Below are 25,124 nucleotides of genomic sequence, written 5' to 3'. Positions count from 1 at the left end.
TCAGTCCAGATCCGAGTCCGTCCTTCCTTGTCGGCGCGGGAACTTCCGAAGAGGGCATCATACTGCCCCAGGACTTGCTCCACCAGGACACCAACTTCGGTGGCACTGAAGCTGGTGCCCCTCTGCCTCTCTGGCCGGGGGTTGTCAGTGGTCACAGATGGTGTTTGTCCCGACATGACAACCTCAGAGGCAGGAGTGGGTGGGCAACTGGGTCCTGGGGCTGGGCTGTGGAGCGATGGAATCCCAGTCGGGAGTCTTCGGTTCCAGCAGGGGTGGTCACAGCAACAGCACCCCTGCTGATGTGCAGGCAGCAAATGGCAGTGCACGTGGGCAGCAGGCAGTCAGGCAGCAGCAGATGGCAGGTGGGAGCGTGCTTGGGGCTCTGGGGGGCAGTAGTTCAGCCTTCTGGGCAGGAGCGTGGTCTTCCGTGTGCTTACGCATGGCTAGCTTGATACGGAGTGATTTGGCACGTGAAAAATCTGCACGTCAGCGTGTAATTCGAGGAAAGGCCCTTAGCGCGTAAGCGCGTCTGCACGCATATGCATTTTCATTGGACAGAAGGCCCCTCAAGCGCAAGCGCCCCTGTGACATGACGCGTACAGACGTGCATGGGCATTTCAGCGTGCGTGAAAAACTGCAGGTCCGCGTGTATTACGAGGAAAGGGCCCATGCGCGTAAGCGCGCGTGGAAAACTGCACGTCCGCGTGTAATACGAGGAAAGGCCCTTAGCGCGTATGCACGGCAGCATGCATATGTGATTTCATTGGACCAAAGGCCCCTAGCGCGTGAGCGCGTCTGTGACGTGACGCGCGCACGTGTTTCCCTCATTGCACGTGATGACAGAACACACGTGCATTTCCACCAATCACGTGTGAAAGTTCCTGGCACCCCGGAACACACGTACCCAGGCTAATCGCGTGTGGAACTTCCCGCGCACCCCGAAACACACGTACCCAGGCCAGTTGCGTGTACGCTCACTCCCCTCCGATCACACGCGATGACACTCGGACCGTATCCGAATACGGGAAACCCGCGCACGGCAAAAGACGTGCACAGGCGTCAACGCGTCTGCCACACGAAGGCAGGCGGAAGCGTCCCCGCGCACAGCATAAAAGTGCGCGCAAACAACAAACGCGTATATACAGCTACGATGAATGCCCCATTTGTCGCTGCACTGATCGTGGGACACCGCAGGAGGAGGAGAATAGCCAGGGCACGCATTTTCGCACCACGGACAAGCCTTTTTGGGATGCCTGACGACCAGGTCTATGGCAGGTATAGGTTTCCACCCCATATCATCCTAGACCTGGTCAGGGAGTGGGAAGATGACCTCACATCCCCCACCCTTTGCTCCCAAGCATTGAGCCCTTTGGAGAAGCTGCTCAATGTCCTGCATTTTTTGGCCACTGGGTCATTTCAGCGGACCACTGCCATAGTGGGGGGGTCTCACAGGCCACACAGTCACACTGCCTACACCAGGTACTGGCAATCATGACAGCGCGCCCCTCAGTCCGCAGGCACATATACATGCCCAGAACACCCGCAGAAAGGCAGGCCGTTGTCCTGGATTTTTTCAGGGTGGCACACTTCCCCAAAGTGCTTGGTGCCATAGATTGCACCCATGTGGCCCTACGTCCACCTAGGGCCATTGAGCACGTCTACTGAAACCGCAAGCACTGGCATTCCATCAATGTACAGGTGGTATGTGATGCAAAGGGAATCATCACCTCTGTCTATGCAAACTACCCTGGCTCCACCATGACAGTTTCATATACAGAATGTCCGCCCTGAGCCGGGCCCTGGAAGCTGGGCAGCATGGCGACACATGGCTCCTAGGTCAGTACAAATGCCCTTGCACATGCATGCAAGTCACACACAGACAAATATCCAAACCCTAATAATCTCAACTATTATCACCTCCCCAGGGGACAGTGCCTACCCTCTGAGCAACCACATGATGACGCCAATCCGGAACCCCACCACACCACCCCAGGTAAGATACAACGCCGCCCATATTGCAACCAGGAGCATAGTGGAGCGCACATTCGGAGTGCTCAAGTCACGTTTCCGCTCCCTTGACCGCTCTGGTGGGCAACTACTCTATGCACCACCAGTAGTGTGCAGGATCATTGTGGCAGCATGTGTCCTGCACAATGTTGCAACACGGCAGGGCGTCCCGGTGGACATGGTGGTGCCCCCACATCCCCAACCACAGGCACAGGCGCTGCCCATGGGAGGGGACAGGGCACGTGGCGAGGAAGCCCGGACCCAGCTTGTGGCCACATTTTTCACCTAAACTCCCACCCCTGCGGAGTACACACAGGCCTGGCACATACCAGGTGACAATCGATGATGACAAAGAGACAGTTAACTGTCACAACCCTACCACCCTGAGAAAGTTGCCATGGAAGTGCCACCTCGTCTGCATCCCTAGCTACTTAAACACAAGCTATTCTGTGTGACCAAAAGGCACACATATGACATATGACATGATATGGCCCATACACAAGTATTCCAAGGCGCAATGAGGAAGGGAGGGGGGAACAAGGGAACACAGAGAACGGTACTACTAGGCCAGGTGTCATTGGGATCGTGCAAGTGCAGGGGTAGGGGGAATGGGAAAAGTGCAAGGGGAAGGGTGGGGGGGAGTCCAGTACAGGGGAAGTAGCCCAAAAAAATAATACATAGGTCGCCTGGTGGCAACTACAAAGGTAAGTGCAGACAAGTGCTGGGAAGGGAGGGCTGTAGGGATAGAGAGACAGTACTGCAGTGCAGGGGTTGCCAGGGAGGCAGTGCAAGTGGTGAGTGGCTGGGCCAGGGACCGAGGTCGGTGAGAGTGGCCCAGTTGCAGCTCCTGTGCAGTTCCAGTGGAGAATTCTGCAAGGGAGAGGCAGACAGTAATCAGAAGCAAAGAGGAAGGTCTTGAGGTGCTTCCAGAACTGGAGATGATTCCCCTCAAGTTCAAGTCAGGCCGGAAGTCTGTTCCAGGGGGAGGGCCCTGCTGCGGAGAGAAATCTACCCCCAGCTAGTTGCTCTGAGAAGCGGATGACACGGACATGCAAGGTGTGCATCACACACACCTGCAAACCAGGCCATGGCCATCACTGTCATGTCACTCAAACCCTCCCAAACATCAACATGACATGGCACGCAATACCCATACACCAATGCAGTAACGATAAGGTACACATTGCCATGTCCTAAATGTACAGTGGCATCGGACACTGCTGCCTGACCCGGAATCAGATGAAATGACAGACCAACAACCTCCCACCCAAAATAAGTCATTTTCAAATGCATTACAACAGTCGTAGACGTAACATCACAATGAATGCCTGTCTACATGCACATTATGCATTGCAAAATCAACACTGCAGCTCATGTGTGCAGTGTCCTACTCCTGCATCACACTGCTCAGCGCACAGCACAGTGAACAGCCATTGTGTGTGATGCACACCCTGAGCATCACATCTAAGTGACAGACCACGTCAAACATCAAATTAGGCATGTACTGGATCCATGATCGGTCACAGAACATGTGCTGCCGGGACACAGTGGGCACCAGAAGGCAAACAGTGTACACGTGGATATGCAAGGGTGGGAGTACATGTAGTGCATCAGAGTGCAAGTGTGTGGTTCTGCAAGGACATGCACTCCACATATGCATGTGCACTCAAGTGACCATCAGTGTTCCCTACACATCACATGTGAACATCCACCATGTGTACACCCCAGCATGTCAAACCACAACTATCCCCTCGCACCTGAAAGGAAAACACAACACATGAACAGGCATTGATCAGCAGAACACAACATGTACATAGGATACCACCATTACTATGTCAGAGTTCCCATCACACTGCAGGGCAAGGCAACTATCAACAAACCCCCCCCTCCCTCACAAATGACCATGACCCACTGAACAACTGCACCTGGGTCATGGAGCCTCCAGACCTCAATTCCACCTGGCCACAGGATCACCTTTACCCTTCGTCCCCATCTCCCACCTTGTGTGTAAAAAGATGCCTGAACCCTCAGAATCCACACTCATTTCCAAAATCACAAAATCAAAGGCATAAAAACGAACCCGAACACCCTCCAGTAGATGACTTGACGTAGCAGTACCTCACAAAGGCCAAGTACTACCACAATGATGCAACAACCAAGGTAGCACAGCAAAACAATGTCACGACAGGATGTGAGACATGTGTGGTACATGACATAGGATGATGCACCATGAATGGATGTGTACTGTCACAGGTCCCCAGTACAGTCGCAGGAGTGTCACGAAACAACCACCCCCACCATGTCCCGGGTGCCTGCAAGGTCAAACTCACACAGGCCCCTGAGACCCTGGTGGGGAATGAGGTTCAGGGATATGCAGTCGGGACAGGTGTTGACACACTGGATGACTGGAATGAGCGGCATGAGAGGGGAGGAGGAATGACACATGAAAGTAGGGAATGCACGAAAATGTACTACCTGCATGAACACATACACAATCCAAACAAACTTGGACATCATTGTCATGGCCTTCTGTAGTCCAGGCTCAGGAGTGGTACGAACCAACCACCCCCTCTAGGGTTTTGGAACCTGCAAGTTCGGGGCTTACACAGGCATCCGCAACCCCGGTGGGGAAAGAGGGTCAGGGAACGTTGCTTGGATAGGCACGGGAAGCAGGAACACCGGGTAGAGGGTACAGGTTTCAAAATTGCATAGGATCACGGGTAATTAGGGAGAAAAAAACATACCAAATTGAACCACACATACATCCATGCATCAGTACACTCCCCAGCAAGCCCATGCAGAGCAGTTCGTAAGAAAAACAACAAGACACTTAGCTCTGGTTTTGAGTGCTGGCCTCCTGCCTGCGCACTCTCAGGTCCGGTTACAGGAGCACTGCAATGCTGCAAAGAGAGACACAGTCAACAACCTGTACGTGCCATTTGCACAAAAACACAACACCAAACATGCCCCATAGCAACAGACTACTCAACAAACAGACAATCTGTGGTTGATGCTTCGTACCCATATATAACATCACCCCTGTGACGGGTCATACACAGTCAATGCAGTAAGGCAGCCGCTGCTGTGTGCGTGCCAAATGGAACACCAATGTGTCACAATTCACACAACATGCAATGTTCCCTGGGTAAGCAGACAGACCCATATAGCAAGCCATGACTACAGAGCAAGTTGCATACCACCATGACCGAAACAAAGTTGGCAGTGCATTTATCATGAAGTACGTGGAAAAGACATGCACTGCACCTGAGTATGTCCCTTGCTGTATGTCCCTGTGAGCTGCCCCTTTCCATGTCTCGGAAGGCTACATGGTTGATACAAGTGCCTCAATGGACCTTGGTGTACAGGAGGGTATGTGCCACTGCCCCTGCATGTGTCCCAGACAACCCTACTATCAGCAGCCATCAGTCCACAAACACATCTGAGCTGCATTGTGTGCTTCAACACCAATATTCGTCTAAGCTCACCCTCAGTGCTGTGACTAAGCCTGCATGTGCAACTCGCCTGGTGCAAGCTTTGCTGTGTCGTGGCCCCCCCGTGATGCTCACCTTGCCTGGAGTTCCTTGGAACATGTCAGCAGTTCTAGGATGTGGGTCTGCAATCACTGTGCCTCTGCTTCTGCACACATGTGCATGTGGGCACCAACAAACGGGTCCAGAATTCCGTCATCCAATGGGCCATGTCTGCTGGCAAAGGTGCTCTGGAGGCTCATCCCCCTGCAGAAAGGGCATGAAACACATGATTAATGCTTCAAAGTCATCTGTGTGTGTCTCATCAGGCATCTCATTACTTGACCATGTCAGAGAGTCACATCACAAATCACACCATCAGTCCGTCTTTCACCTCCAAAGTGTGGAACACTACCTACAGCATGAATTGCAACAAGCACATGTACAGGAAAGATATGAAACATACTACACAATGCATAGCAATCAATGTCCACATTAATCATGACACACCCCATCTAGCAAAAGCTGAACAGTGGACAATGACACCTAAATCATCCCCACTAGGGGTGTCAACACAAGTCACACAGCACCAGACATGCCACAGATATGACAGTCCAAAGCCCTTGTGTAAAATGCTGTAACACCGAACCATCCTTGCGAGCCCATGGATAAGGGAGGCAGGAGTGGCATATGTGAGTCAAGGAACCCAAGCAGCAAACACATACACAAGACAACCATGAAGGACCCAGCTGGAACAGACAGTGGATGCCTTCAAAAGCCACAACGCACCGCACCGTCACATGAAAGCACAATAGACTAGCAATTTTAAACTAAATCAACTATTAACTAATTACACTAACTATGGAAAACCTACATTACCTATTTAAACTAACTATCAAACAGAAACTTAACTAACTAAACTAAATGAAAAATCAAAAATGGCCACATACGACCCGGGGGGAGGGGAGGCACCCAGGAGGGGGGAGTTACAGGGTGCTGCTCAACATCCACATGCGATGATGCTGAGCCAAAAAAAAAATCCTCCATGGGCTCAACGCCTGCACAGCACGACCTATGTGGGAGATAGATGGTCGTCCGAGTCTGGCTCATCCTGGAAAGGAGGACGTGGCACAGTAGCCTGGCCATGCCTAGCCACAGCTTGCCCCTCGTCGGCAGCAAGTCTGCCGGACGGGTGAGCCTGGTTCTGTGTGGCGATGTGACGTAGGTCTGCATGCAGAACCTCCCGTGATACACATGCTTCCTCTTGCAAGGTAGCACGTGTAACACGGAGTTCCTCCTGCAAGGCCTGGCTGGACAACCGCTGCACCTCCCGGCAAGCCTGTAGCTCAGCCGAGATGGTACGCTCAAGCTGTCCAAACCTCTCCTCTGCCCGCTGCCTCTGGGACATCATAAGGACACCCAGAGTGGATCTGAGGGAAGCATACTCCTCCCTCAGGGCATCCATGTGCGCCTCTGCGTGAGCAGCAATTGCTTGACGCAGAGACGACATTTCAGCCTGGCGTGCCCTGTCTGAGGCCGCCATGCCCAGCCTGAGCGAGCGAGCCGTGGACCGTGCCGCCTGCTGCTGGAGAAGCACCTGCCTAGCAGTGGGGAGCACAGATCGGGCCACACGCTCCATGCTCTCAGCGATGTTCTCCATTGCTGCCCCCTGCCGTTCGGAATTGGCAGTCATGTCTTGCTCCCACTCAGTATACAGCGGTTGCGCACGGCGACCGCGTTGCCGGGCTTGACCCCTGCGGGACCCAAGGACCGAGGGTCCTCGCTGTGTTGGCACCGCCTGCGGCTGCACGACTACATGCCCCCGTCGACGTGATGTCCCAGGCACATCAGTGACTGGTGTGGAGGGTGACCCTGCGTCCCGATCCACCACGGGCGGAGGAACCAAGACTGTCTGATCCCTCAGTGCAGGTGTCGCAGACAGAGGAGTGTCCACATCAGAATCACTCACCCCTGACACATGGACTTGATGGTCATCCAACTCAACATGGACGTCAGAGTAGTCATCAAGGCTGGACTCATAGGCAGCCAGAGACAAGATGGACTGCAGCACTTGGGGGTTTTCGTGGCCTACCACCCCACGACCCCCACTAGTGCCAGGTTGATGTGGTGTAACCAACCCTGTGTCTGGCATGACAACACCATCCTCTGCCTCCATTGCGTCATCACCTGAAAAATAGAGAGAAAAAGGTCAATACACATGTCAGAAGCACACGACACACACACACACCGACAGCAAAGGCATCCGGCAGACATGTGACACACAACATATGACCTGGCATGCATGCTGGGTCTACTTTGAATAGCTTCTGAGATCAGACCTGTTGAAAGGTGGCAGTTTCCATGGAAGTGGGTCTATGCAGTGCAGAAAATGTGTACGCCACTCACTGCCTACATGTACAAGCACTACATGGTGTGTGCCAGGAAATGTGAAGGCAGTGCAATGTCAAATTCAGACATCACGTGCATTGTGCATTCAATGTGTACCATGTCTAGAAGCCAATCACCCCTCCACCCCAGTACCAAAGCAAGGATGCCTAGCATGGTATCAAAAGGCTGACCATACACCTGTGTATTGACAGTTAGTGTTGACTGGCATCAACAGCTTAATGTGATTCAAATTACAACACTGCAAATGGTGCTGGGACAGTGGGCAGGACACATGATGGAAACTCCGGAGGCCGCCCACGTGTGAAGAAGACACAACAAGAGTTGGACAGAGTCATTGGCCATTGAACAGGCTGAGGCCTGTGAGCCACACAGATTGTCAGAGCCTAAACATGTGTGCAACGCAGGACTGAGCCACAGTTGACATGGGAAGGCTGATGAGATGGCAGGCAATGTATGTAACCAAGGACTTATATTACAGTGATCATCCAGTAAAGGACACATAGGGGCATGCGTGCAATGCACATGGAGCATGAATGGGCACTCATGTCCCTGCGGGACATATGACCCATGCACAGTACAAGTGAGATACCCTGCATCGAGTACTAAGGCTGTACCACACGGCATATGTCTGGCAGATTCTACGCTGGAAGTTAGCATCTACACAGGACACATGAACAAGAAAGTACACATTGGCAAGATTGAAGCCGACCAGTGCAAAGGTGGAACTGGGGTGCAGAGTGGAGGAGGAGGGGCAAGGGAGCATGCCTACATGGAGTCCCGCATGCAGGCAGAGGAGACATGCATGATGGTAGCATTGCATTACTTACACATCAGAACCATGTACACGTCACATGTAGCAGCAATCATGCACAACACATCCCACAAGTGAAACACACACGTCCTCAACAAACACGCACCAACACTCACTGGACTGGGCATCAAAGTCCAGCTTCGCTCCCACTCCTTTGACCAATTCAGGTGGTATGAACTCCGCAACGAGAGCCTCATGCGGAGTGAGTTGTTCCTCCTCTGGTGCAGGCCCACCGCCAGTCACCAGAGTCAAGTTGTAATTTGAGGCACGCTTGGCCTTAGTGCTGCGCTTGATGTCATTCCAACACTTTTTGCACTCCTGCGCCGTGCGCACCTCATGGCCGAATGAACTGACATGTTCCGCAACATGCTTCCAGTGGGTGTCACGTTGGGCAGCCGTGGTCTGACTTTTGGCACTCACTAGCATGTCACGGCTGTGGCCCCACATGTAGTCCACGAGGAAGTCCAGTTCCTGCTTACAGAAAGGCTTCTTCCTCGACGTGCAGGAGGTCGTGGCTGTGTGTGGGGTCCCAGCCTGTGCTGCAGGTGCAACCTTCTTCCTCTTGGACTGTGACGCAGACCCTGGCGGCTAATGCCGCCCTGACCAGTATGGCCAGTGGGTTCGGTGGATTGAGCCAAGGGAGTGGCAGGTGGAGGGATGACCAAAGGCCTGACTTGTGTCAGTGGCAGCTGGGTGCCCACTAATGGACCCTGCGCAGCAACATCAGCTGTTGCAGGGTCGTTGGCCGCAACGGTCCTGGTTGGCAGACTCACAACCGGGGTGCTGTTGGGTGCATCTGCCCCTGCACTTGCCAACACCCGGCTGTTCGGGGCAGCAGATGACATGACTGCCCCAGGGACACGTGTCTTGGTCTGAGCAGCCCGGCCTGCCCCTATGGTTTCCCCCCTGGCCTGTTGGAGATCTACCAAGGGCTCTTCAAGTGTCAACGCAGCCTGCGCTGGCAGACCCTGAGCCTGGGTGGCGGTGTCCACAGCTGCACCTGCAGCTACCACTACCCTTGGGCCCGTGGCAGTCGATGGAACGGACTGCCGGGTCATATGGGTGCCAGTGCCAGATGCAGGAGCTGCATCCCCCGGAACCACAGGGGGTGGTGGCATGGCTGCACCGACACATGGCACAACATTGTGCTCAAGTGGCGCACCCCTGCCTCTTCCCCCTCTGTGGCTGCCCTGGACACTCTGGAGTCCTCCTACTCCCTGGTCACCACGGCCACGTCCCCGACCACGCCCGCCACGAGGAGTACGCCCAGCTGAGGCGCCCCTCACCTTTGGTGGCCTCCCAACCATGGCACAGATGTAGTAGTGCTGGCACAGATGGAGTGGTGCCAATGGGAGGTGTACACCACAATTGACCTGGGCAATTGGGGTGAAAGGGGTGGGAAGCAAGATGTTAACAGCCCCCCTGCACCTGCAAGGCTGTATGTGACCCCGGTGATGTGGTGACGGGTCACGCAACGCTCAGGCACCCCAAAACTGCAGTAAAAGCGTGCACGCAACCCTGCAGCCTACGTGCGTGGATTTAACCTCCCGCAGTACGCGGTGGCACCCAGTAACACGAATAACGCATACGCGTGGGACACGCAGGCTACTATGACATCGAAAATGGGTGCGATACACAGGGGCACCCGCAGTGAGAAAAAGAGCGTGTGCGACTCACCGTCTGACTAGCGCGATGCAGAAAAACACGCGTAGCCAATACCCCCGCCAAAAGAAGAGATACGTCCTTGATAGCTGTGAAGTTGTGATGGCGCGCGAAACAACAGGAAGCAGCAACACACGTCGGTCTCCACGAAAGGCACGTACAGCGAACTGCTGGGCCCGCTCACCTTTAACCCGTGCTGAGGGAAACGCACGCGCGCGTCACGTCACTTACGCGCATGGGCCCTTTCCTCGTATTACACGCGGACGTGCAGTTTTTCACGCGCGCTTACGCGCATGGGCCCTTTCCTCGTATTACACGCGGACGTGCAGTTTTCCATGCACGCTTACGCGCATGGTCCCTTTCCTCGTATTACACGCGGACGTGCAGTTTTTAACGTGCGCTGAAATGCCCATGCACGTCTGTACGCGTCACGTCACAGGGGCGCTTGCGCTTGAGGGGCCTTCTGTCCAATGAAAATGCGTATGCGTGCAGACGCGCTTACGCGCTAAGGGCCTTTCCTAGAATTACACGCTGACGTGCAGATTGTTCACGTGCCAAATCACTCCGTATCAAGCTGGCCACGCGTAAGCACACGGAAGACCACGCTCCTGCCCAGAAGGCCGAACTACTGCCCCCCAGAGCCCCGAGCACGCTCCCACCTGCCATCTGCTGCTGCCTGACTGCCTGCTGCCCACGTGCACTGCCATTTGCTGCCTGCACATCAGCCAGGGGTGCTGTTGCTGTGACCACCCCTGCTGGAACCGAAGACTCCCGACTGGAATTCCATCGCTCCACAGCCCAGCCCCAGGACCCAGTTGCCCACCCACTCCTGCCTCTGGGGTTGTCATGTCGGGGCAAACACCATCTGTGACCACTGACAACCCCCGGCCAGAGAGGCAGAGGGGCACCAGCTTCAGTGCCACCGAAGTTGGTGTCCTGGTGGAGCAAGTCCTGGGGCAGTATGATGCCCTCTTCGGAAGTTCCCGCGCCACCAAGGAAGGACGGACTCGGATCTGGATTGACATCGTGACTGCCATCAACGCGGAGGGGGTGGCAGTCCGCGACTTACAACATGTCACGAAGCGCTGGGAGGACTTCAGGTCCAGGACCCTGAACAAGGCCCGGCGCCTCTTGAAGGCAGCGGATGCCAAGGGGCGCCGGGGCCACTTGTCGGAAGAACAGATGAGGGTCTTGGAACGCATATCCCCAGCGCTCAACGTCCAGGTCCTTGAGAAGCAGACCCGTCTGGAGTCGAGCGGTGAGTGTACATGCATCTTGATTGTGAGCAGTGCGTGTGGTGATTATTCAGTAGTGTGCAGGTTGCACATCTGTTTGTATGGGGTCGAGTATGGGTGGGGGTGTACAGGGCCGTGGGGCTGACACATGCGAGGGCTGTAATGTGTGAGACATGGATGGTGCTTGTGTGTGTAGGCTTGCATGCCAAATGCAGTTGTGTGGGCACACATGTTTTGATGAATGTGTATGTAAGTAGACATGTCCGTGATGTCACGCATGTATGTTGTTTTCGGCTGCATGTATCAGCACTGTGTACATGTGCATGTGTGTGTATTTGACAAGGGTGCAACAGTGATGCAACATGGATGCATGTGACAGCCGTATGTGGAAGCCTGATTGGCAGATGTGACATGGATGCCCGTCTGAACAGTGCGACACTTGGCAGAGGTGTACACATGCATGCAAGTGTGGTGGTGTGTGTACATGTGTGGTGCACTTCCTGTGTTGCATGTGATGTCTGGCTCACCTTTGGCTGCTCATGCTGTTGTATGTGTATGGATGGTGGTGGCAGTTGCGATATGGCTGTGGTATGGCTCATGTGTGCGAGTTGTAATGACATGTGTGTTGGGGATAGTGATGACATGTCTGAGGTTTGCCAATGCCACTCATGTACAACTGTCATGTGCGTATGTGTCCATTGTACAGTGCCCTGATGCCTGTGTTTTGTTTCTCCCTGTCTGCAGCGTCAACTGATGAAGGGGGCGGAGAAGGTGCTGTGGAGCACAGCGGCGGGGATCCCACCGCCAGCCGGAGACGCAAGGCCCGGCTCCCCTCCCAGGTTGTGATCTCGTCGGGGAGTGAGGAGTCCGGTGCCGCGTCCCAGGCCGCAGCTGCCGGGGGGAGGTCCAAGAGGCTGAGGTTGGAGTTGGACTCCTCGGCAGCAGAAGGGGCAGCTGGGACCCCACAGGGCCCAACAGGGGAAGATGGCACGGAGTCATCCAGGTTGGTGGGGGTTTGGTGGAGGAGGAGGCCGTGCAAGCACCAGAGACGGGATCTGGAGGTGGGGATCCCACTGGTGCTAGTGGTGCAGTGCAGGACCAGGGACAGGAGGCAGCACAGGCAGCCGCGGAGGTGCCTGTGTGCAATCCTGTCCCCGATCCTGTCCCTGCATCATCTTGCACCAGCAGGGATGCCGACGTCCAGACCCGTTTTCAGGCAGGGGATGAGCTCACGTCAACTGGCCTTCCTCTGCCTGCGGACGTGGCTATCCAGGTCCGGGTTGAGCCTGTCCTGGCTGGTGTGGCGTTGCGTCAACGGGCCATGCGAGGTGACCTGCAGTCTTTTCATGAAGAGACTGCACGTCATCTCGAATGGCTCGTTGACACGTCAGCCTGCTGGGACAGGTCACCCAGGCCGGATTCCTCCGTCTGATGGGGCTTGCTCCGACCCCCTCCTCAACTGGACCCCCTACGCGCCAGTCGTCCTCTGTGCCATCTTCCCACCCATCAGTCACCTGGGTGCCCTGTGGAGCTGCCTCTGACGGTGCGGCCAGGCTGGTGGAGGAGGCATCCCTGCCACAGTCGGGAGTCGGATGTCCAGCGGAGTGGCCACATCAACAACTGCACCCCAGCCGGCGGAGGATGTGCAGGCAGCAGGAGGCAGTGCACGGGCAGAGGCACAGCAGCAGCACCAACGTGGTGGGAGCCATGAAGGCTCGGGGCCTTCAACATCGGAGGGGCAGGCATTGGCCGGAGGGCAGGTGGACCCAGGACGGGGTGTGTCTTCTGTGTGGCAGCGGTTGGGCCAGCAGATAGGTGCGGAGCGGCGGTGGGCGGAAGAGGCGCGGCTCACAATGGTCAGGGCGGAGAACTCCATGCGGAGGGCCCTGAGGCGGGCCGAGTGCCTCGAGGTAATCCGCAGGGGGTTGGAAGAGGTGACGGCGTCGTCCCTGCGGACCCTCGGGGCCATGGAACAGGACCGCCTCCGGGACATCGAACAGGAGTTCGATGATGCCCTGGCCTAGAACACCACGGAGTGAGCCGCTGGACTTGCCTGCCGCCTTTATATATAGTTATATAGTTAGTGTTAGGTTTCCTTTATTTTTTTTTTTATTTGGTTGCGATTGGACAATGCGCCACGTTTTTGTATGTAGTTCAGTTTTTAGTTAGTAGTCATTTGGTTGGGCTCATGGACCCGGGATTATCTTGTAAATAGTTCTTCAATGGATTTTTCTTTTTTATGGAGTTTTTTCATCGCCATGGAGCAATGGTTTTTGTTTATCATTTACCCTTGGATTTCTTTTCTGACTGTGACTTTGGACACCATTTATTTTGATTGTGCTGTGTGTTTTTGATTTTTTTCATGGACATTCATATTCTTTTGGTTGTTTTGCTTTGTGGTTTTTCTCATTTCATTTCCATTCAAGTTTATTTTAAATACATTTATATTTTCATCCTTCAATGTGTCGTATCATCTCATTGCTTTCATGCATGTCATGTTGGGTGTTTTCACATTCACTTGCAACCATTGTGTGTGACAGACATGTGTTCATTTGCTTTATTTACATTGGGTGTGTAACATGTAATTGCCTTTGATATGTGGGTGGATGTGATAGTTGGTTGGGCCTTTTGGCAGGGGAGGATGGCCATTACGGACATGATTGGGGATTGGTGGGACCCAGGTGTAGGGGGGCATGGATGGGACATGGGCGAGGGCCTGGTGGAGGGTGCCCCTGGTGGCTGGGGGTTGGGGGTGGTGGGAGACATGGGTGGGTGCCTGGTGGTGGGTGCCCCTGCACTGCTGGGGGGTGGGGGTGGTGGGGAACATGAGTTGGACATGGGTGGGGGCCTGCTGGCAGGTGCCGCTGGTGACTGGGGGGTGAAGGTGGTGGGAGACATGAGTTGGACATGGGTGGGGGCCTGCTGGCAGGTGCCCCTGGTGACTGGGGGTGGGGGTGGTGGGAGACATGGGTGGGGGCCTGGTGGAGGCTGCCCCTGGTGGCTGGGGGGTGGGGGTGGTGGGGAACATGAGTTGGACATGGGTGGGGGCCTGCTGGCAGGTGCCCCACAGTGCTGGGGGGTGGGGTGGTGGGGAACATGAGTTGGACATGGGTGGAGGCCTGCTGGCAGGTGCCCCACAGTGCTGGGGGGTGGGGGTGCAGGGGTACATGAGCTGCACATGGGTGGGGGCCTGCTGGCAGGTGGCCCACAGTGCTGGGGGGTGGGGGTGCTGGGAGACATGGGTGGGGGCCTGGTGGAGGCTGCCCCTGGTGGCTGGGGGGTGGGGGTGGTGGGAGACATGGGTGGGGGCCTGGTGGTGGGTGCCCCTGCACTGCTGGGGGGTGGGGGTGGTGGTAGACATGGGTGGGGGCCTGGTGGAGGCTGCCCCTGGTGGCTGGGGGGTGGGGGTCATGTGAGACATGGGTGGGGGCCTTGTGGAGGCTGCCCCTGGTGGCTGGGGGATGGGGGTGGTGGGGAACATGAGTTGGACATGGGTGGGGGCCTGCTGGCAGGTGCCCCACAGTGCTGGGGGGTGGTGGTGCAGGGGTACATGAGTTGGACATGAGTGGGGGCCTGCTGGCAGGTGCCCCACAGTGCTGGGGGGTGGGGATGGGGATGGTGGGGAACATGAGTTGGACATGGGTGGGGGCCTGCTGGCAGGTGCCCCACAGTGCTGGGGTGTGGGGGTGCAGGGGTACATGAGTTGCACATGGGTGAGGCCCTGCTGGCAGGTGCCCCACAGTGCTGGGGGGTGGGGGTGGTGGGAGACATGGGTGGGGGCCTGGTGGAGGCTGCCCCTGGTGGCTGGGGGGTGGGGGTGGTGTGAGACATGGGTGGGGGCCTGGTGGAGGGTGCCCCTGCACTGCTGGGGGGTGGTGGGAGACATGGGTGTGGGCCTGTGGAGGGTGCTCCTGGTGGCTGGGGGTGCAGGGGGACATACGTTGGTGGGCAGTAGTGCAAGTTGACATGTGGGTTGGCTGGGGGCATGGCCATGGTGGATGGGGTGCCTGCAGGACATGTGCAGGGTAGGCCCCTGTGGTGTGAGCCACCTGCAGGGGCCGTGGAGGGTGTAGAGGGAACACCTGGGAGGGCCCACACATGCAATTCATGTGTGGTGCTCCCCGCGCACCCCTGTAATACACGTACCCTGATGGAATCACGTGTGGAACTTCCCGCGCACCCCTGAGATACGCGTACCCTGTTTGCACATGCGATATCGCGTGTGGAAATTCCCGTGCATCCCTGAAATACACGTACCCTGCTGAATTCGCGTGTGTAACTCCACCTGCACCCTGAAATACACGTACCCTGATGGAATCGCGTTTCGAACTTCCCGCGCACCCCTGGAATACACGTACCCTGCTGATTTCGCGTGTGTAACTTCCCCTGCACCCTGAAATACACGTACCCTGCTGATATCGCGTGTGGAACTTCACGCGCACCCCTGAAAAACACGTACCCTGCGGAAGTCACGTGTGTAACTTCCCCTGCACCCTGAAATACACGTACCCTGCTGATATCGCGTGTGGAACTTCACGCGCACACCGAAATACACTTACCCTGATGGAATCGCGTGTGGAACTTCCCACGCACCCCTGAGATACGCGTACCCTGCTCGCACGGGCCAAATCGCGTGTGGAAATTCCCGCGCACCCCTGAAATACACGTACCCTGCTGAAATCGCGTGTGGAATTTCCCGCGCACCCCTCGAATACACGTACCCTGCTGATTTCGTGTGTGAAACTTCCCCCGCACCCCGAAATACACGTACCCTGATGGAATCGCGTGTGGAACTTCCCGCGCACCCCTGAGATACGCGTACCCTGCTCGCACGGGCCCAATCGCGTGTGGATATTCCCGCGCACCCCTGAAATACACGTACCCTGCTGGAATCGCGTGTGTAACTTCCCCTGCACCCTGAAATACACGTACCCTGCTGATATTGCGTGTGGAACTTCACGCGCACCCCTGAAATACACATACCCTGCGGAAATCGCGTGTGTAACTTCCCCTGCACCCTGAAATACACGTACCCTGATGGAATCGCGTGTGGAATTTCCCGCGCACCCCTCGAATACACGTACCCTGCTGATTTCGTGTGTGAAACTTCCCCCGCACCCCGAAATACACGTACCCTGATGGAATCGCGTGTGGAACTTCCCGCGCACCCCTGAGATACGCGTACCCTGCTCGCACGGGCCCAATCGCGTGTGGATATTCCCGCGCACCCCTGAAATACACGTACCCTGCTGGAATCGCGTGTGTAACTTCCCCTGCACCCTGAAATACACGTACCCTGCTGATATTGCGTGTGGAACTTCACGCGCACCCCTGAAATACACATACCCTGCGGAAATCGCGTGTGTAACTTCCCCTGCACCCTGAAATACACGTACCCTGCTGATATCGCGTGTGGAACTTCACGCGCACCCCGAAATACATGTACCCTGATGGAATCGCGTGTGAAACTTCCCGCGCACCCCTGAGATACGCGTACCCTGCTCGCACGGGCCCAACCGCATGTGGAAATTCCCGAGCACCCCTGAAATACACGTACCATGATGAAATCGCGCTTGGAACTTCCCGCGCACCCCTGAAATACGCGTACCCTGTTCGCACGGGGCCAATCGCATGTGGAAATTCCTGCGCACCCCTGAAATACACGTACCATGATGAAATCGCGTGTGGAACTTCCCGCGCACCCCTGAAATACGCATACCCTGCTCGCACGGGGCCAATCGCGTGAGGTACTTCCCGCGCACCCCAGTGATACACGTAGCCCGCTTGCTGTGCTGGTACAGGGTTAGCGCAGCCCTTTGCGCTGGATTGGGTATATTGATGTCTTTTCCCTGCGCGAGAGGCGTTCTTGGGGGCGTAACTGGCGCTGCTGCAGGGTCGCTGCGCCACTGTGCGCCACGGCTGGTTTTGGTGGCTGGAATCCATGAATACGCTGTGCGCAGAAATGGATTTTAGCGCACGCGGCTGGCGCAGGGATTCGCACGCGCACACTGTGCGCCAGCTGCGTGTGCCACTTGTGCGCTGAATTCTATGAATTACCCCCTAAATGTTCAATGTGTTGGTTATTCCTTTGAAATGCATTACTTCTGTATTCAGTTTAAAAGTATGTATTAAAGCATTTTTAAAAGAAAAAAAAAGATATTTTTTTTTTTTATCATGGCACTCCAAATATGGGAAATGCGAATGTTACAGTTTACTTAAGTTAATTCATAAGAAGAGCACGCCATCAATCAAAATTTCTTGGAAATGTTCTCAAATGTGTTGAAGCCATTGAGTGACTGAAACATGCCACACAAAAAACGAACATCACTTGGAAAAGATCCATCTGATGCAAAGCGAAATTCAATATCAAGAGCTTCTGAAACACAACAACAAACAGCAGCACGACTTGGCGACCAGGGGAGAAGAGAAACAATTTCCTGGGCAAATGAGATGCCAGAGCAAACTAAAGCAAGACTTGCCGACAAGAGGACAAGAGCAACATCCTCCAGGGCATATGAGACACCATTCGATCAGGACATGGGCAACGCTGGGTACCCCATCTATTACATATATAAACAAAATAAATGTGCAATTTTATGGATCAATGGTACATGTAAGGAACATTAAAGAGGGATAGGATTCGGGTTACTTTGTAAATTGATACAGTGAGGAGGGAGAACATTCTGCACTATTTTTGAAAGCTCTCAATTCTCCTTGTGAGCTAAGATTTTGATGTTTACCATGCAGCAAAAGAAAAGGGTCAAAACATCACAAAGGGGGTATAGAAGTTTTTTAGGTTAATTTGAATAACCAATGAAGATCTTGATATTTTTATGCAGTCAGCACAGAGAAACTCAATTCCTATCGAGATGACAAAGAAAAGATGACTACTTAATAAACTCCAAGTCTTGTAGCTAGAAAACACACATAACAAAGGATATCACATCAGTAATGTTATCAGAATGAAAAGAAGGTAGAATTACATGTGATGGACATTTAGTTAAAACACAGTTAAAATGATGTCATATGTTACGTCATGTAGGATGTCAGGAGTGATGTCATTTATGAAGTCAGCATTGTGCTTCGGGCTGCACACATGGGGTCATGGGGAACTCATAGGTGTCATAGCTCTCAGCATCTGCTGAATTTCAGTGATTTTGTTGCATTAAATCGGCACCTTAAAGTTTTTTCAATAAATTTTAAGGGTTTTGGCGCACTGAACATATTAGCCTTAGCTATGTTTTAGATATTTTTTTCACTGAATATATATAAATAAATATTAGCAATAGCCGCCCTATAGTTAAGGTGAGTAGGACTCCCTCAGGAACCTTTTAAAATTCTATTTTTAATAACTTTTGATTCGAGCAACCGTTTTGAACTAAATTTCAGAAGTAATTAGGGACTTGAGCCTCCCTACACCCCAGACTGCAAAGTTTCATAAAGATTGGTTATAAAATAAAAAAAAGTTAGTAAGAAGAGAAAAAAAACAAATTCTAAAGTTACGGCCTACTTCCCATCCATGTTCCCATAGACAAACAAAGTAAATTTTTGCCAAAGCGCTCAGCCCCAACCGCTGGATGGATTTCTATCAGGTATGTAAAAACTTGGGCATGAATCGTTCAAAAGAGTGTTTTTCGTGGTTTGGGGTTAGTCCATGCAGTATTTTTGAAAATATTTGACGGTGAAAGGGTTATCCCCTTCTCCAAAAGAGATAGCTATTTCTCTGGTAAATTGTCAAAATTGGTTGTTTTTAGAAATGAAACAGCCGCCATCTTGTGTTTCTCTTAATGCGAGAGATAGCTGTGGCTATAGCCAAAGATATTGGAAAATGAAACATAGGAAAAAAGCCATTTGCAGGTCAAAAACATGCATAGGGGGTGGTAGTAGCTAGAAGGTACCAAGTGAAATTTGGGAGTTGGAGGCGGTCTCGGGACTGAATTTGCAACACAAAGCTTTCTGTAGCCTTGGCTATGACTGCCATCTCAAAGCAAACTACATCAGAGAAACAGAGTGTGTTCTGTAGGGAAAGGGAGAGGGCAGGGGAGGTGAGGCTATCTTGGGAGTCGGGGGAGCTGGCACAGATGGGGGGCACTTGGTGAGTTCAGGACAGCATTTTCTTTTTCAGCCATTTTCCCCGATAACCGTGGCTATGAAGGACTACAGATAGCCGAGGGTATGTGTAGTTCTGAACCTGCGGTATAGTTTTTTCTTCTTTTTTTAAAATATATTTTTACAGCTATAAAAATCACAAAAGGCATCCATGTCTCCCATCCATGCAAAATCCAGGGGAGACCCTGTTTAGTTTCAATGTAAGAAAGGGGCCCACCTCCTCAGGTCATGTTCCCTAATGAATGAACTGATATTACAAGACAACATGGCTTGAGAAGGCTGCCCCTTCGCTAGCTTTAAAGTTAAGCAGGGTCAGTCCCGATTTTAAGCTAAGCAGGGACAGTCCCGGTTACTACATGGATGGGCATTCGTATTCTTTTTTTTTAAACCGTGCTTCTGTCAGTCATTGAAAGTTTTGCACTCAGAGAATTTATTTTTGTCTTTTGCTGAATTGCATTGTGGTAATTGTAGTCTTCCAGTTAAGATGGGGGGGGGGGGTAATGGCACAATTGTACACTTTTTGCTGAACAATGTTCTACATGAATGTATATATTTGAGTGACACTTAGGTATTTGTACTTTTCAAGTTATCTTTATAAAGCAGAGTATTGTTGAAAACCAGACATGGGTGTGAGGCAGGGAAATAATAATACCGCCACCGTTATTTCTGGACCGCCAGGGTCGTAATGAGGCCCAAGGTCACTTACTGTGCATATATTCCATGGTACAAGCTTTTGATTTTCGCTATAGGGGCAACGGTACCTGGGAATATGGTATTTTTGCAGCTGATAATTTATTACCCTTTTCCGTGCTGATTAAATGCAGTTAGTTGGGGTTGTGCAATCTCAACAGTCACCAAGAGACTGGCCATAAAATGGGCTGTAGCACGCTGCTTAACCAAAGGTTGTGATCCATCGCAAATAATGGGCCTCATTCCGAGTACGGCGCTAACCAATGGCGCTATTAACGCCTTGGTTGACGCCGTACCCGGACCGGCATCGCCTTGGTGGATGGCGGAATTACCGCCCCATTCCAAGGTTGGCGGGGCAGTAATTCCCCATTCACCAAGGCTCTTCCCCATTCCCAAATGAGCCCCTATAGGGCTCAATGGGAATGGGGAAGATGCAAATAACGGTGACCGTTCATTACGGTCACCGTTATTGGCTTGGGGGCCCCTTTGCGCCCTCGACTTTAACACCTGCTCAAAGCAGGCGTTAAGGGCGAGGGCGCAAAGGGAACTTGGAGTATGGCGGTAAGGGATCACCGCCACCGGTCTCGTTACCGGTGGCCGCTATCCCTTACCGCCATACTCGGAATGAGGCCCCATGTATTGACACAGGCATATTAACTAAAAAAATTGGAAGTTCTCAATACCTGCAACCTTTTATACAAAATAAAATAATAGATATTGTTACAGCTACTGTTACATTGAGGGTGAATAATTACTGGTGACCCAGGTCTCCCATCCTTGCTGTAACAAGGGCCGATCCTGCTCGGACTCAAAGTGAGGAAAAGGCCAGTCCCCTAATGCCATGGTGCCTAACAAGTGAGGCAAAGTTAAAAGACCACTTAGAGCAACATGACCTGAGGGGCCTGGCCAATTACTAACTTTGAAGCTAAGCAGTACTGTGTGCATATTCATGGGTGCCAGCTTTTGATTTTCACTATGAGTGTAGAAAGTACCTGGGCATATATTATTTTTGGAGGCAGTCATTTTCTCCTCTTTTCTGTGCTGCTTAAATGTGGTTATTTGGGGTTGTGCGATGTATCACAACTGTCACCAAGAGACTGGCCATAAAACAAGGGGCTTGGCAGATACTTGGAGCCCTGGGGTCTTGTGGTTCTGGGCACCCAGCCACCCCGAAGACCCAAAGACTCTATGTAGACTCTGCGTCTGCTCCACGGAGATTGGATGAATTGGATGAGACTGTCGTTCTCACACCGCACCAGCAGTACAGTGAGTCAAGCCCAAAGACTCTACATAGACTCCTGGTTACTGCATGCATGGATGTGAGACCTGGATGGCAATCTTGGCATGGCCAGTGAATTTTCACCCCTGATGTCACTATAGCTGTAACAATATCTTCCAAAAAAACAAAAAATTTTACTGCGATACTGAACTACACATACCCTCGGCTATCCATAGTCCTTCATAGTCTCAAGTATCAGAAAAGCAAGCACAAAAAGAAATTATTTCCTGCCCCCCAGGACCTCACCAAGTGGCCCCCTCATCTGTGCAAGCTCCTCCCACTCCCCAGATTGCCTCCTGCTCTCTCCCTTTCCTCCACAAGACACGCTGTTTCTGTGATGCAGTTTGCTTTGAGATGTCAGTTACTCAAGGCTATAGCTGAGGCTACAGAAAGCTTTGTGTTGCAAACTCAGTCTCTATACTCCCTCAAACGCCCAAATTTCACTTGGTGCCCTCTAGCCACCCCCACATCTAGCCTGATAGCATGTGCATGTTTTTTGACCTGCAATTAGCTTTTTTCCTGTGTTCATTTTCACATATCCTCGGCTATAGCCGTGGTTATCTCTCTCAACGAGAGTAAAACAAGATGGCTGTCATTTTATTTGTGAAAATCCTCAGTTTCAGGTAAATCCCAGATATATTGCAATCTATTTTTGAGCAGGGGCACCCCCTTCTCTGTTACATATTTAAAAAACTACTGCACAGAATAACCCCAAACCATGCATGGATAGTGAGTCAATGCTTCGTACCAAAGTTGTTACAGACTTGGTCCAAATCCGTCCAGCGGTTTGGGCTGTGCACTTTGCAAACATTGACCTTGTTTGTTTATGGGATAATGAATGGGAAGTAAGCTGCACTTTTGGCGTAAACAATGTTTTGTCTTCTTAATAACTTTTTTTTTTTCACATTTTTACAAAACCTTGCAGTCTGGTGGGGCTCACAATTGTTTTCTTACATGTTTTTTTTCTCAGAGAAGAGCATGTCTGCCAATTGAGCCTGTTAGTAGTTGTTTACGTGAGGTTACCATTTGCTTTTATCCCTCGCTGTTACCCCATTCTTGCACTCCCCGCACTCCTCTCCTCTCATGTTATAGCACTTGCATGTTCCGAATGTTTCAAGACCTTTTAAAACGTTCTTGTTTTTGTTTTATCCCTTGGTCATCTTCCCTTTGCCCCCGCCCCTTTGTCTTGATGCGCTTTGGAACAATTCTTGCTGTATAGTGCGCATTACAAAAGACCAATAAATAAATAAATAAAATACCATAATAAACCCTCATCCTAAAAATATCACTAGCAACATGCTAGACAATTGTGGCAAGTGAATCGTGACTATGAATGATGTAAGGTGGAGAACGTGTTGGAATGGATTAAACCAGTTTATCCTGCTCTGCCGAAACCACTAGACGGCTCAAAAGAACTCAGCATTTTGATAATTGTTCCCTGGAGGAATTTTAAAATGTAACAAGGGGCATGAGTTAAGAAATCCTTTCCTCTGTGTGAATATGTGAGTTTAAGGTTTAACAAAGTATCCCTCTTCCCCTTTTCCTCTTCTTGTCTACCATGTAACCAACCACATAACTCTTGTCTTGTTTTATCATTTGCCAGTTAAATAACACCACTTCATATCCCTTCTGCAGGCTGCAGGGCTCCTATCAGAATCTTCACTGGGGTGACCCTTCTGAAGCATTCGTGAATTTTTCAGGAGGAGTGGCTGTGGAATTTAACTTAAGGGACCATCAAGCAAAAATCTGTGACATTTGGAGGATAGCCAGATTGGGATGTCGAAATGCACTGATGGGTGCTACTACGGGAAAACAGGTGATGAAACAAGAGACTCTTGTTTTTTATTTCAATTTTTTTTTTCACAATTGCATCTTCTATAGTTTGAGATATCGTTTGTTTGTCATACAACCACAAATACTATTGAGCATTAGATTATATGGCAACCCAAATCCCTTTGATTGATGTGTAGGGGGTTATGCTGATACTATTGAAATCTACCAGAAAAAAACAAATATACACCCCATTTTATTAGCGTACTCAAAGATGTCATGATATAGCAGTCACTGACAGATGGCACATGAGAACAACATGTCATCATCTCCAAATGAGCCAGAGACATGGGAAGCAATGATGCTTGTGTTCTTTTCTTAACTGCAATGGAACTTGCTGTGTGCACTGGAGAAACAGGCCAACAGAAAAGATTTCACTTTCAGTTAATTCCCCTATCTCAGAGACAGAAGGAGAAGGGATGCAGAACGTATCTAGCAAAGTTCTGGGAGGAACAGCACATGCGTTGATGGACAGCAAAAGGATAAATAACAAATCTGATCTCTATCTCCTCCCAAAAAATCCCCTGATTAATCCATCGACTGATCAATCAGATCTAGGTCTCTATCTAATTCTATGGCATCCAGACCAACTCAACTGACTTCACCATCACACCTGGAATAGCAGCCTGTGGGCCTCATTACAAGGTACCGGTAAACTTGCTGGTACCGTAGTTGCCGGACCGGCAAACTACGAGTTGTGCTTGCGGGTGCTTTTCTGCCCCCCTGGCAGGCAGAGCGTCACCCGCGAGCACAGCATGTCGGATGCACCGGCGCCATTCTGAATGACGCCGGTGCATCGGACCTCCCCATTCCCATTGAGCCCTATGGAGTTCAAATGGGAATGGGGAGCATTATTTTCCAGCACCCGTGAATGGCCAAATACTGGGTCCGTTGGGGCCAGAATTCCCCAGTAATTGCCCATTTGCGGACACCGGAAATGTTCAGAAGTTTGCCAGCAGCCTTCCAGTGTTACCGGCAAAGCTACCGCCAACCTTATAATGAGGCCCTGTGTGTTGTTAGCACAGAATGAAAGTCTAAGTTGTGGCAGTACTTTGCAAAGAATAATCAGCAAACAAATCTGGCCACTAGTGCACTCTGATGAAGTGTACCAAGGAAAAACAGGGACCATCTTTGGTATCACAACCATGTGGTCCGTTTTGCAACAGGTCCATGCACAGACATGGGAAGAATTCAAAAGACAGCAGTGTAATGATGAAAGGCAGGGACCAGCTTGGGTATCACATCCATATGTTCCATTTTGTAGCAGATCTATGCATTGACATGGGCAGATGTCAATGGGCCTGAAGTGCATCCCTACCCATGCCTTCAGGTAAGCAGCATAACAACACTGGTCTGAACAAATTACCCTGAAAGTACTGCTGATGGGCTTGGGAGTGGGACACCGAGCTCTACACTGCGTACTCCATTGATACATGGCAGAAGTAATTCCATTGCAGTTTTTCAGAAGTATTGCCATGGCCAAGAATATCACAAGCCATATTACAGCCAGTGCCTGATCCATGTTAACCTGGCTATAATGTTGGCAATATACAACTTACCCTACTCTTTTTTGGGAAGTTCTTGGGTGATGTTTTTCTCTCAAAATGGAGTACCAAAATTGTTCA

At 51.9% G+C, this 25,124-nt stretch overlaps 1 protein-coding gene across 2 annotated transcripts in view; it reads left to right on the top strand.

The window, feature by feature from the left end:
• Nucleotides 1-25,124, top strand: part of LOC138468205 (calpain-13-like) — a 606,636-nt gene that overhangs the window by 94,270 nt on the left and 487,242 nt on the right. For both annotated transcript variants that reach the window (XM_069608666.1, XM_069608665.1), the window contains exon 6: nt 23,305-23,485. In XM_069608666.1, coding sequence (XP_069464767.1) covers nt 23,305-23,485 — 181 coding nt within the window. The remainder of the gene's footprint in view (nt 1-23,304; nt 23,486-25,124) is intronic.

The sequence above is a fragment of the Ambystoma mexicanum genome, chromosome 4q, assembly GCF_040938575.1.
Source record: "Ambystoma mexicanum isolate Mex_15411 chromosome 4q, UKY_AmexF1_1, whole genome shotgun sequence".
NCBI lineage: Eukaryota > Metazoa > Chordata > Amphibia > Caudata > Ambystomatidae > Ambystoma > Ambystoma mexicanum.
The sequence above is the reverse complement of the archived record's forward strand: the minus strand, read 5'-3'. Positions and strand labels throughout refer to the sequence as shown.